Source organism: Perognathus longimembris, chromosome 21, assembly GCF_023159225.1.
Source record: "Perognathus longimembris pacificus isolate PPM17 chromosome 21, ASM2315922v1, whole genome shotgun sequence".
NCBI classification, from domain to species: domain Eukaryota; kingdom Metazoa; phylum Chordata; class Mammalia; order Rodentia; family Heteromyidae; genus Perognathus; species Perognathus longimembris.
The window spans coordinates 32,492,729-32,505,474 of record NC_063181.1 but is presented as its reverse complement, the minus strand read 5'-3'; the positions used below and the strand labels follow the sequence as shown (position 1 = coordinate 32,505,474).

Sequence of the window (12,746 nt, the reverse complement as noted above, 5' to 3'; positions counted from 1 at the left end):
CTTAAATTGATAATATTGTACTAAGAATTTCTAGGCAGGTAGAGTGGCTTATGCCTCTAATCCTAGCTACTCAGGGGGTTGTGATCTGATAATGGCTCAGAGCCAGTCCAGTAGACAAATCCAGGAGACTTTTATGTGCAATTAATTAACAAAAAAATGGAAGTGAAGGAATGGCTCAAGTGGTAGAGTACTAGCTATGACTGGAAATGTTTGTAAAGAGTGTAAAGATCTGGGGTTAGTAATGGTTTGCTTTTCTCTCTTGGTCTGTCGTCTGTCTGAGAGCTCTCTCTCTCTCTCTCTCTCTCACACACACACACACACACACACACACACACACACACACACACACACACACACATCGGAGTCCAAGTGAAAGTATGCTAGGAAAGAACTTAGCTCTTCTTCCGCAATAGTTACCTCCTAGACACAGATGGAAATTTAGAAGGGATAGTGTTTTGGAAGTCTTTTAAATGGTAACACCAGGAACAGGCATTCCATTTCACAAGTGAAAAAGAAGACTGTACAGAAACTGCACAGTTAAGTTAAATGTGTCACACACTGGATATCAGGAGCCAGATTTCCAGTAAGAAGTTGTATGTTCCCTTCTAAGCGGTTACACCAGAAGACCCATCTCTGAGAGGGAAGAAACCCAATCTAGTAACGAATACCTAGCAGCAAAGTTTTCCTAAATACCAGTAGAAAAATTACCTGCTGTGAAGAGCTGAGATCTTCAAACACTATTTGCTCTATACACTATTTACTATATATTTGATGTGAAATTTCCACTATGAGGAAGCAGCTGTCATACAATGAAACAATTCCATATGGAAGATGGAGACATTAAAAAATGTTCCAAAGAAAATAGAGGACAAAACAATAGATGGCTATTGATATCTTTGGAGACATTTAAGAAAATATTTCTCTTGCCAAATAAGAATAGGATGCCATTAAAAATAAAATTCAGCAGACTCATGATAGTTCTAAATATAAAAAAGCAATGAATTTTAAAAATTCAGTGGGAAGGTTAAAATATAAAATTCCAGAGACATATAGAGAGTAAGAAGTAAAGAAAAATGAGAAGAGAAATGAGAAATAAGAAAATTAAACTAATAATGTAGATAAAACAACAGGAATTCCATTAAGAACTAGCAATCACACTAGATGCTAGTGGCTCAAGCCAGCAATCCTAACTACTCAGGAGGGTGAAATCTGGTTTGAAGTAAGCCAGAGCAGAAAAATCCTTGAGAGTCTCTCTCCAATTAACAAATAATAATGGGCTGCAGTGCAATTCAAATGATAGAGCTCCAACCATGAATCATTAAGACAAGCAAAATGCCGGACTCTGAGTTCAACTCCAAACAGCAGCATCAAACATTGAAAGGCAGTGCTACGACTATTTTAGATTAAGCCAAGTATCTGAAATGTGGTCTTGAGTCTTCCTACATCTCTAGCATTTGGGGCCACTCTCCAGATACGAGGCTAGCTTACACTTTTCAGTGAAGGTGTGACTCAAGTGGTAGAGCACCAGCCCTGAGTGAAAAAGCTAAGTGAGAGAGCATGAGACTCACTCTGAGTTCAAGCTCCAGTACTTTCTCTCTCTCTCTCTCTCTCTCTCTCTCTCTCTCTCTCTCTCTCTCTCACACACACACACACACACACACACACGTAAATAAGAGTCTATTTTTCTGTTAGGAAACTATGCATAGTTTTACATAACGTTATACTCTTATTTTGAAATTAAATAATAGTGATTGTTAAAGGCAGCCCTAGTTTTTACTGGTAATTTTGGAGATAATTATGCCCATGCTGGGTTTGAACCTCAGTTCTCCAGGTCTCAGCCTCCCAAGTGGCTCATTTACAGTCCTGAGCCACACTCCTGCCCAGCCCATTTTCTTTTCTTATCATGTATGTCTCTATATCTATATCTGAATCCTCATGTCTCCATGTGCATGTGTGTATACAATATATCTAAAATATGTATAGAGAGATATATAGATATATCAATCTCTGTACATGTATATATACTTAGCATGTGATAACTACAATGTAAAAATATGTGCTTTGTTTAATTCATATCCTTTGTTTTGTAGAAAAATTTAGATGTTATACTATTGAAGAGAACACTGAAAATAAAAATCATTATGGACAAAGCATTGGTAGGCACTGCTGATATATTTTATAATACCATTGTTTTATATTGAAATTTGAAGAAATATGACATTTCTATTGCTTTCAATACAGATGCATTTTATTTCTCTTACAAGTGTGTGTCACAGTCGACCAGGATATAAAGACTTGCTATAAATTGTGTGCACAGAGCTATAAGAGGACCCAACTCCAGGCATTGCTTTCTGTGTTGGTGTGGAATTGTGCCAGTGTTGTTGAGGTGCCTGTGTATGTGTATAAGGAGTCAGCCACACTCGTGAATCAGATCCAGACTGAAGCACTGTGCTTTTTGTAGATGCACTGTACTTTTTAGATACACCCCAATTCTGACTGAAATGACTTTTTCAATACATCCTGCTCTAGAGGAAGCTATTTCACTCAATAATTAGTTGGAGGACCTTTCTTAACCAATGTACTTCATATAATATTTTATGTTTAATAATTACTTGGTTTCTTCGGTAGAAGTTCTTTACTTGAAAAGTAGAAAAGCATTCGCTAGAAAGTCTAGTTGTTTTATGCTTATCAAAAGTCATGAAAACTGTATTACATGCACATTAAAAATTTTCCAAATTGCCTTTTCCCCTGGTTGTAATCTGTAGTGGTTTCCCACCACAAAAATTTCTGTAGTGGTTTTAATTCCTAGTCTTAATGGAATGTGCAATTAATATTATTTCTTATAGCACTGTGATTCTATTACATTCCAGTCATTAAAATTTTGTTATATTTTTGTGTTCATTTATCATAAACCACAAAAATAGGTTTTTAATTTAAGCATTATAAAAAAAGAACAAATGTGTTTTTTGCTTCTCCCTATCGTTACCATTTCTGAAGCTCTCTATTCCTTCTCATAGATCTGGATTTCTACTCCTTTAAAAATATATTATCTTCATATAATTGTACAAGGGGTTTGAATTCAACATGCCCACTTATGTGGACACAGACATGCGCATCAGGGGACATGCGCATCTTGATCAGAGTCCCTCCTCCATTATTCTTCCCATCCTCCCTTTCCCCACCCATCTCTGCAAGTCAGCCAGCTCACTTGGGCCTGTTCAGTTGTCTCCAGCTTTTTGTTTTATGTGTAGTCATCTTACTTCTTCCCTCACTTCTACAACACTTTGTTCTGAAACAATTACAATGTTTCAAAGCAGTTTTTTTTAAAAGAACAGTACCCAGCATGCATTGCTCTGTTTATCCACATTCATGAACACAGGAGGTAACAGTGGATGGATTCCTTTGCCAAGTGCTCTACCTCCACTTGAATTTTTAAAGTAGGTTGTAATTGTACTATGTTACTGTGTCTCAAACACCAAAGACATTATGCCACATATCAGAACAGTTACCTATTGTGGGATTTTTTTTTTTTTTTTTTGCTAGTTCTGGGGTTTGAACTCAGGGCCTGAGCACTGTCCCTGGCTTCTTTTTTGCTCAAGGCTAGCACTCTGCCACTTGAGCCACAGTGCCACTTCTGGCCATTTTCTGTATATGTGGTGCTGAGGAATCGAACCCAGGGCTTCATGTATATGAGGCAAGCATTCTTGCCACTGGGCCATATTCCAAGCCTCTAATCTGATACTATTTGATTGAGATGAAGACACATGATGGCCATAGAAATGCATTGTTGGAAGTTTAATGATGTTCTTTTAAAAAAAATCATTGTTATTGTAAAGGTGATGTACAGAGGGATTACAATTAGATATGTCAGATAAGGAGTACATTTCTTCAATGTCACCCCTTCTCTTCTGGCTCTCTCTTAGTTTTTTCCTACTATCCCCACCCACAGGTTGTATAGTTCACTATCAATATAGTGTCTAGTGAGGTCAAAATAAGGGCAAATGTCAATATTGTTAAAATTTGAAATATATGTTTATGTCTAAAACATTTGATAATTTTTTAATAGTCCTGGTGTTTTGAACTCAGAGTTTTGTTCTTGTTAGTTAGAGCTATTTTTTTTTTTTTTTTTTGGCCAGTCCTGGGCCTTGGACTCAGGGCCTGAGCACTGTCCCTGGCTTCCTTTTGCTCAAGGCTAGCACTCTGCCACTTGAGCCACAGTGCCACTTCTGGCCGTTTTCTGTATATGTGGTGCTGGGGAATCGAACCCAGGGCCTCATGTATACGAGGCAAGCTCTCTTGCCACTAGGCCATATCCCCAGCCCAGTTAGAGCTATTTTTGTAAGGGAATTCAGTCTCAAGAAACAGAGAAGCCACCAATTATGAGGCCAAATTGGGCATCTTTATTGGAGAGCGGGTAGACTGTTGGTGGACTCCAAGACCAGCAGCTGCGAATGCAGCTAGCACGAAGGCTATGCAAGCCAAAAGCACACAGGTGTGAGGGATTTATCCCAACAAAAGTGTTATACGTAAGCAAAGAAAACCAGATGAATATACTTAAACCTAATAAAGGTGTTAAGTATAAGCAAAGCAAATGGTCTAAGGAAACAATCAGGGGAAATTAAGGGCCAATTATCTAAGGGAAGTAAGACTCTCCTGGAGCTGAACAACTCAGAGCACATTTGTTTTGTTTTATGCACCAGTCCTGGGCCTTGGACTCAGGTCATGAGCACTGTCCCTGGCTTCTTTTTGCTCAAGTCTAGCACTCTGCCACTTGGGCGACCGAGCCACTTCTGGCCATTTTCTATATATGTGGTGCTGGGGAATTGAACCCAGGGCTTCATGTATACGAGGCAAGCCCTTTTGCCACTAGGCCATATTCCCAGCCCCTCAGTGCACATTTGTAATCCAAAGAATGTCCTCAATTTCTTCTAGAGTTTTCCAGAGCTGTGTGGCAAGGCCCCTCCACCCAGCTAGGCACTAAGATGGCCGCCAGGACAAGGCATATTGCTTAGAACCAGGCTCCTTACTTCACTATGTCATATTACCCTTTTCTGCTTTAGTAATCTGACATATTTGCCCAGCCTAGCCTTGAGTTATCATCCTCCTGCCAATGCCTCCCACATAGCTGGGGTTACAATGGGAACCACCATGACCAACTTAATGGGGGGAAGGGTCTCACTTTTTGCCTGGGTTGACCGCAAACTATGATCCTCACAATTTCCACTTCCCAAGTAGCTGAGATAACAAGTTGGATCACTGTGTCCAGTCACATTTGATAAATCTTACATCTACTTTTGCCTTTACAATTGGGAAATTCATTATTTCAACTTTTAAATTTAAAACCATTTAAAATGTGGTTGTTTACAAAAGGACATGGTGGTTCATGCCTGCAATCCCAGCTACTTAGGAGGCAAGAGATCTGGAGGATTGTGGCTCTGAAGTAGGGATGCTGAGTTTCACCGGTGCCATTGTGGTGAGTGGTGGATGACAGGGAATTGGGTTTACCTGGAGCCATCTTGTCTTTGTGGTGGAGTCAGGGGAGTCCCACCTTCCAGGTGATGGACATGCCTGAGTTCCTAGAGGCAGGGGCAGGGACTTGGATAATAGGCTACTGGACCTGCCAGTCTTGGGGGGTGAACCCTCAAGCTCCCTGTGACCCTGCCCCCTGACCTCAACCTGTTTAGGCCTGGGCCATCTTCGGTGTGGGTACGCCAAGGCCACATGTCTCTGTCTGATGATGTTCTGTCTCCTGCCTCTCCTGTGGTCCACATGAGCTCCCCTGCAGCTCTCCATTAAGCTGATCTGGTTTGTAGGTGTTGTATTATTGTATTTCTGTTCCTTCTTTCCTCTCCTGCTCTCATGGCTCTGCTTTCTGATAGTGTTAAGTGTATTGGCCAGACTGCAGGTCTTTGTGACTGGAGTCCACCTGCATTCACCAGCTTTCCAATTCTACCTCTCAAAATGTGGCTTCTCAGTTTTCTTGCTAGATCTTAGAAAAAATTTCACGAAGAGTCCATCTCTACCAAAGGCCAGGTGTGGTGGCGTACATATGTGGTTCCAGCTGGGTGGGATGCATAGGTAGGAGGGTCACAGGTCACACTTCTCTAAGCAAAAATGTGAGAGAGTGATTGTCTGGAAGAAATAACTACCACCCAAAACAAAGACAGACTAGAGAAAAAGCCACGTGCTGGTGGCTCACACTTGTAATCCTAGCTAGTCGGGAGGCTGAGATATGTAGAATTACAATTTGAAGCCAGCCCTGACACAAAAGTCTGTGAGACTCCATCTTCAAAATAACCAGCAAAAAGCCAGGTTGCAGGTGTGGGTGAAGTGACAGAGTGCCAAGCATATGGCCAAACCAGCATAGCAAGCTCACAAGGCTTTGAGTTCAGACCCTAGGACTGGAAAAAAATTGAGTGAAAAATAAAATATTTTCCCTATTATTTAGACTAGTGAGTAAAGAGTCGAATTTATCTTTCAGTACGATCACATGGGCTCTGAGTTTGGAATTGCAATCCAGAATGTCGTCTACATCTTTGCTCTTATCAACACTGTAAGTATTGATGATTCATATTTAAATAAGAAATAGTCACGTCATGGGGTTCACACTGTTTGACTGAATAGCACTTGCATTTCAATATCAAGCATACTCCTACTAACTAATCTGATGATTGGATTCCTTAGTGAACTTTTGGGAGCTGAGTGGCTCACAGCTGTGTAGGGAGTGAGTGTCCATAGCACGTCTTCTCTTTGCAGATGTTCTCTCAGGTGAACATGACTGTCCTGCTGTCGTCTTTGGAGGTCTGGACAGATAAGAACAAGATTTCAACAGATGGGGGTGCTGATGAACTACTCCAGAAGTTTTTGTTGTGGCGACAAAGTATGCCGTTCCAGGGGCTTGATGATGTGACATTCTTGCTACTGTGAGCACGTGATTCATATTTATCTAATTAGTTTATATATTGTATCAAAATCATGTACAATATAAGATACTTTGAAAACATTGGAATGAATATTGTCTTGGCAAAATGCAAAACATAAAATTTGGGCAACTAGATAACAGAATGATAGTAGGTTATTCTTCCCATACTGCATCAGTCACATACTTTTTTTCTTTTTTCTCTCTTTTTTTAAATTTTCAAACTGATGTACAGAGAGGTTACAGTTTCATATGTTAGGCATTGGATACATTTCTTTTACTGTTTTTTACCTCTTCCCTCATTCCTCCCTTCCCCCTCCCCTTTCCCCTTCCCCCCCCAGTTCATTTACACCAAACAGTTTTGCAAATATTGCTTTTGTAGTCGTTTGTCTTTTTTACCCTGTGTCTCTTGATTTTAGTATTCCCTTTCAGTTTCCTAGTTCTAATACCAGTATACACGGTTTCTAATGTACTCAGATAAGATAGAGAGATAGTGTAGGTACAACCACAGGAAGGGGATACAAGAAGATCATCAATAATAGAAGCTACGGTTACACATAGCACGTTGAAAGTAGTTACAACAGTAATATAACAATCATTTCCATAACATGGAGTTCATTTCACTTAGCATCATCTTATGTGTTCATAAGGGTATAGCTATTGGGCTCTTGTGATCCTCTGCTGAGTCACATAATTTTTTAAGCTGGCAAGTGCAAGCACTGGAGCCATATTATTGTAGGGGTCTTCTCAAAGTTAAATTGCCTAAACATCATCCTAACATGATATAAAATGCCAGTGATTTCACAGAATGCTATGGGTGTCTATAGCACCCACTTATAGCACACAGCATTCAAATGATGGTCAGCTGGAGGGAGTGGACCACTTTCCCTTCCCAGTGCTTCCCATAGCATCTCTGTGCTACCTACCATGCATTCATCTAGCTATTCATTCAGTGTCTTTCATCTTTACATCAATCTTCGCTTTAGTTCTTTATGTATGAAAAGTGAACATGCAACTAGAAATAGCCTAAATATTATGGAATAAACAACATCTATTGTTTTCAATTGTGGAATCTCATGTCAGGATTCAAAAACAAAATGAATGCGCTACAAGGGATGAGGACGCCAGCCGCTGGCAGTCTCTACCTGTGCTGTGCGTTGTCAGTGTCCCTCCTCCTTGTGTCTCTCACGTCTCCAGCGCTTAGTCAAGACTCTGGCTTCAGGATTTGTTTACTCCTTGGAAGTCTTACCAATAAGCAACAGCAGCTTCTAGATTTCAGACTTGCTCTCATTCAGTGCCTTCAAGAATGAAGATTGTTTTTGGAAGGATTAGCAGTGCTAGATTTGGGAATGAGTATCATATGTCTAACAGCCTGTAGAACTCTGATCAGGTGATCTATGGAAGAAAACCCAGCTGTTGTTGTGTAAATTATTCAAGAAATGATTGCTAGGGAGAGATGATTTATAATGTGTAATATTCATATTTTGAAGAAGGTAGAGCTTTATTGTGAAGTTCAATTTGTAAAAGGACATCAAGTTATCAATACTTTGAAATTTTATTATGCAGTCTTAAGGACTCTCCTGATTATGTGGGAGCAACTTATCACGGGCTTGTCTGCGATCCAAAGTTTGCAGCAGGAATTGCTCTGGTGAGTGCTTCATTCTCATCTTTCTAAACACTGAAGGCTTAGAAGTCCATGTCCACTCCTATAGTCCAAAATACATAGGATGTGCCTATCACACTGTCTTGAAAAATAATTCTAAGATGATTGTTTTAGGAGTTGAGGGGTTATTGTTAGAGGAAACACATACATTTTATTCTTAACCATTTGTGAAGTGTACACTTCAGTGATATTAAGTATATTTGTATATACTTAAATCTTGACAACTGTTTTGTTCCTTTCATAATTGAAGCACTATATAAATTGAACAACTCTTCTTTGGTCTGATGATTCTACTTTCTGTTTTCACCCACTTAACAAGCTTAGATTCCTCATATAAGTAGAATCATACTGCGCCTGTCTTTCTGAGTTTGACTTATTACATGTAACATAATGTCTTCATATCTTCATAATATGTGACATGATGTCCTTTTGATGACTGAGTAAATTTTATTGTTGTTGATTGTGGGGTTTGACCTCAGGACCTGGGCACTGTCCCTGAGCTTTTTTGCTCAAGGCTAGCACTCTACAACTTTCAGTCACAGCTTTACTTTAGGGTTTTAGGTGGTTAATTGAAGATGAAAGTCTCACAGACTCTCCTGCCCAGGTTGGCTTTGGACTGTGATCCTCAGATCCCAGCCTCCTGAGTAGCAAGGATTACAGATGTAAGCCACTGGTGCCTGGCTGGTTGAATAATATTTTCTTATAATTACATGCCTCATTTTTCTTTGTCCATTCTGTCAGTGGACACTTCAGTCCATGCTTTGGTTATCATACATCAACTGCAAAGATCATGGAGTGGAAATATCTGTTTGAGGTCCTGCTATTTGTTATTTGGATAGATACCCAGAAGCAAGGTTGCGGGATCACATTAGTTTTGTTATTCATACTTTGAGGAAACGCCATACTGTTTTTACTAACTTGAAATTCTGCCAGAAATTCACACGTTATTTTCCACATTCTTGCCAAACTTAATTTCTGCCTGTTTTTTTGTTAATAGAAGCATCCTAATGCATGTGATGTGACAGCTCATATTTGGATTTGTATGTCTGTGATTGTTAATAATGTCAAATATCTCCTTATATACTTATTGGTCTCTACTGGGTACATTTTGGAAAATGTCTATTTAAGTCTTTTGCTTATTTTTAAGGTGATTTATTTGATTTTTCTGTTGTTGTTGAGTGGATAGTTGTACATTCTGAGAATGGTTCTCTTTTTTGGCAGTACTGGGGTTTGAAATCAGGACCATTGGTTTGCTAGGCAAATAAGCCACACCTCCAATATTCAGTTTTGTATAGTCTAGATATATGAGACACATTTATAGGTTGCCTTTACAGTTTTGACTATGCAAATTGAAGGAGAAACGTTTTGAAATTTGGTGTACTGTCATTTGTCTATTTTGTACTTGTTCCTGTACTTAAAATCATGGTGAATCAATGTCATGAATCTTTCCCTGTCTTAAATTTTTGGAGTTTTAGAGTTTTGGTGCTTCTGTTTTAAGTCTTTAATTTATTTTCAGTTAATATTTCAATAAAGTATAAAGTACTAGTCCAGCTTAATGTCCTTTTGCATATAGGTGTCCAGGAGTCTCAAAGCATTTTTTGAAGGATACGTGTTTTTTGCATTGAGTGGTATTGATAATTTTATTATGGGTCATTTGATCATATATGCAAGATTTTATTTCTAGGGTCTCTGGTCTGTTCACCATCTTTCTTATGACTATCAATTGTTTTGATTGTTGTAGATTAGTTTGTGCTGTTTTGAAATCAGCATATATGAGTCCTTCATTTTCCCACTTTTTCAAAATTGTTATTTTGGGTCCCTTGAGATTATGCATGATTTTTTTTTTTTTTACTATTTCTGAAAAAAATTCTATTAGGGTTGTGGTTGAGATTGCAATGACTCTTGAGGCCACTTTGCAATGAAACATTAGTGGCATGAAGCTTTCCAGTCCAAGCAGGTGGTATCTTTTGTGTACTGTATTTTCTGTAATATATTGTAGCATCATTTTACGGTATTCAGTGCACATGGTTTCCAGTAAAATAGTTAATAGTAAAATAGTGGATTGGTAAATGTCTTATACTCCTCAGCGTCCTATTAATGCATGATCCAGCAATTATCCTTCTTGGTAGTTATTCAGATGAACTGAGAACAAGAAACATGTACCCCAAAGCACACATGAATATCCACAGCAGCTTCATTCATCATTGCCACAGATTAAAAGTAACCAACATGTCATTTAATCAGAGAATGGGTTCAAATTGAGTACAACCATACAATGGAATATCACCCAGTAATTTAGGAAAACTAGCCATTAGACTGAAAAGAAAAACAACTAAGAAAAACAAGAAAATCTTAAATAAATAGTACCCAAATGAAAGAAGCCAAAAGAAAGGGATATATATGTATATATATATATGTGTGTGTGTGTGTGTGTGTGTGTGTGTGTGTGTGTATTAAATTACATAATACCCAGGAACAGACAACACTCTAGAAGTTTATAGAAATACAACTAACAAAATACTGTGTGCTTTTCTAGTTTTTGAAACAAATAATTTGAGTAAACTATTTTTGTGGTCAAAAGGAATTGAAAAGTTTAGCCCTTCAGAACCTGCAGGTTTCCCTCAAGTTTTCTCTTTCCCAAAATGTTTGTTTACTTCTATTGTAAAAGTAATATTTTGATATATCTTATGACATATTATTCAGGATAACAAATTTACTTATTTTTTTACCTATTTTATAGCCTTAAAAACTTTGAATAGTATTATTTTTAGATAGTATTATAAAAGTTGTTGATAAGATAAAAAAAACTGCCCTATAAACTAAGTGACAATATATCTGAGGGAAATAATAATACAAGACAGGTGAAGGTTCTCGTATCAATACAGAGACATTTCTTAAGATTCAAAGATAGGGAAATGATAAGAATTATTCATGAGTTATTAGATATCACAATTCATTAGTAAATATTGAAAGATGTCAGCGCTTTAGAAAAGAAGGATAAATATATGAGACAGTTTGTTAACGTAATAATCTAGGCAATAACTATGGTCTTATTTATCTTATTTAGCACCCGGTGATGATAAGCTTAGAGGCATTCTCAGTTGTTGTAGCCCAGCTGCTTGGAATTAATCTGGGATTGACGTATGATGACACCTACAATTGTTACTGTCCAGGACATACATGCATAATGAACACCAAAGCAATGTAAGCTGCTTTCTTAAAAAATTAAATTTATATCTACACTTGGGAAATAGTTATAGTATTCTTTGGATGTATAGTTTCTTACATAGCAAACTGATTGCATTTTATTAATAAACACATCTATACTTATTTAAGACATTAAATAAAATGAGTGCAGGATGTTAGAAAGATGTACTTACTAGTTCTAACTAATGTATGCACATAGAGTGGAAGTGGATCTTGATGAAATTTCTAGAGTTACTTGAGTCTTGTTGAATTAGTGGTAGACGTTTCAAGGTGACAAAATGCCTTGATATACCAATAACAAGAAGTCTGAGAGCTCCACACACTTGGGAAGAAGCTGATCTGGCAGTGTGGGTGGGTGGGCAAAGATGGACAAAGCAAATAGAAATGGTTGGGGCGCCACAGGAGACTACTTGGGATATGGGGGAAGCAAAGGTCAATACACAAGTTAAGGGAAGAAGTCCAGGAGATGACACAGAAAATGGAGGAAAGATTTTGATGGTATGGTGCAGTGGGGTGGGTAAGATTTTATAATAAATGTGACAAAACACAATTTGGCCAATTAATGCAGTATGGATAATAAAAAACGGCCCTGTAAACTGATAGACAATATATCTGAGTGAAATAGTATTACAAGGAGGTGAAGATTCTCATATCAGTCTGTGGATGTTCCTTAAGGTTAAGAGGAAGGGAGATGGTAAGAATTATTTATGGATTATTGGAAATAACAATTAATTAATGAATATTGAAAAATGTCAGTGCTTTAAGGAAGGAGAAATGAAGAGACATTCATGGGACAGTTTGTTCATGTTAACAATGAGTTGTTCAGAATCATCTCAGAGGACAAGAGTTCTAAGACTTACAAGTCATAAGCATGTGGGAGAAAATGAGATTTGTGAAAGACCACAGAATAGCAAGTGGTCACTAAGGTCAAGCTCTTCTTTCCCATGTCAGGGACTG

General features: G+C 38.1%; 1 protein-coding gene across 1 annotated transcript in view; it reads left to right on the top strand.

The window, feature by feature from the left end:
* Positions 1-12,746, top strand: part of LOC125339386 (A disintegrin and metallopeptidase domain 3-like) — a 48,667-nt gene that overhangs the window by 1,429 nt on the left and 34,492 nt on the right. Inside the window, exons 3-7 of the mRNA XM_048330524.1 lie at positions 2,091-2,156; positions 6,482-6,553; positions 6,757-6,923; positions 8,486-8,567; positions 11,650-11,786. Coding sequence (XP_048186481.1) covers positions 2,142-2,156; positions 6,482-6,553; positions 6,757-6,923; positions 8,486-8,567; positions 11,650-11,786 — 473 coding nt within the window. The 5' untranslated portion in view covers positions 2,091-2,141. The remainder of the gene's footprint in view (positions 1-2,090; positions 2,157-6,481; positions 6,554-6,756; positions 6,924-8,485; positions 8,568-11,649; positions 11,787-12,746) is intronic.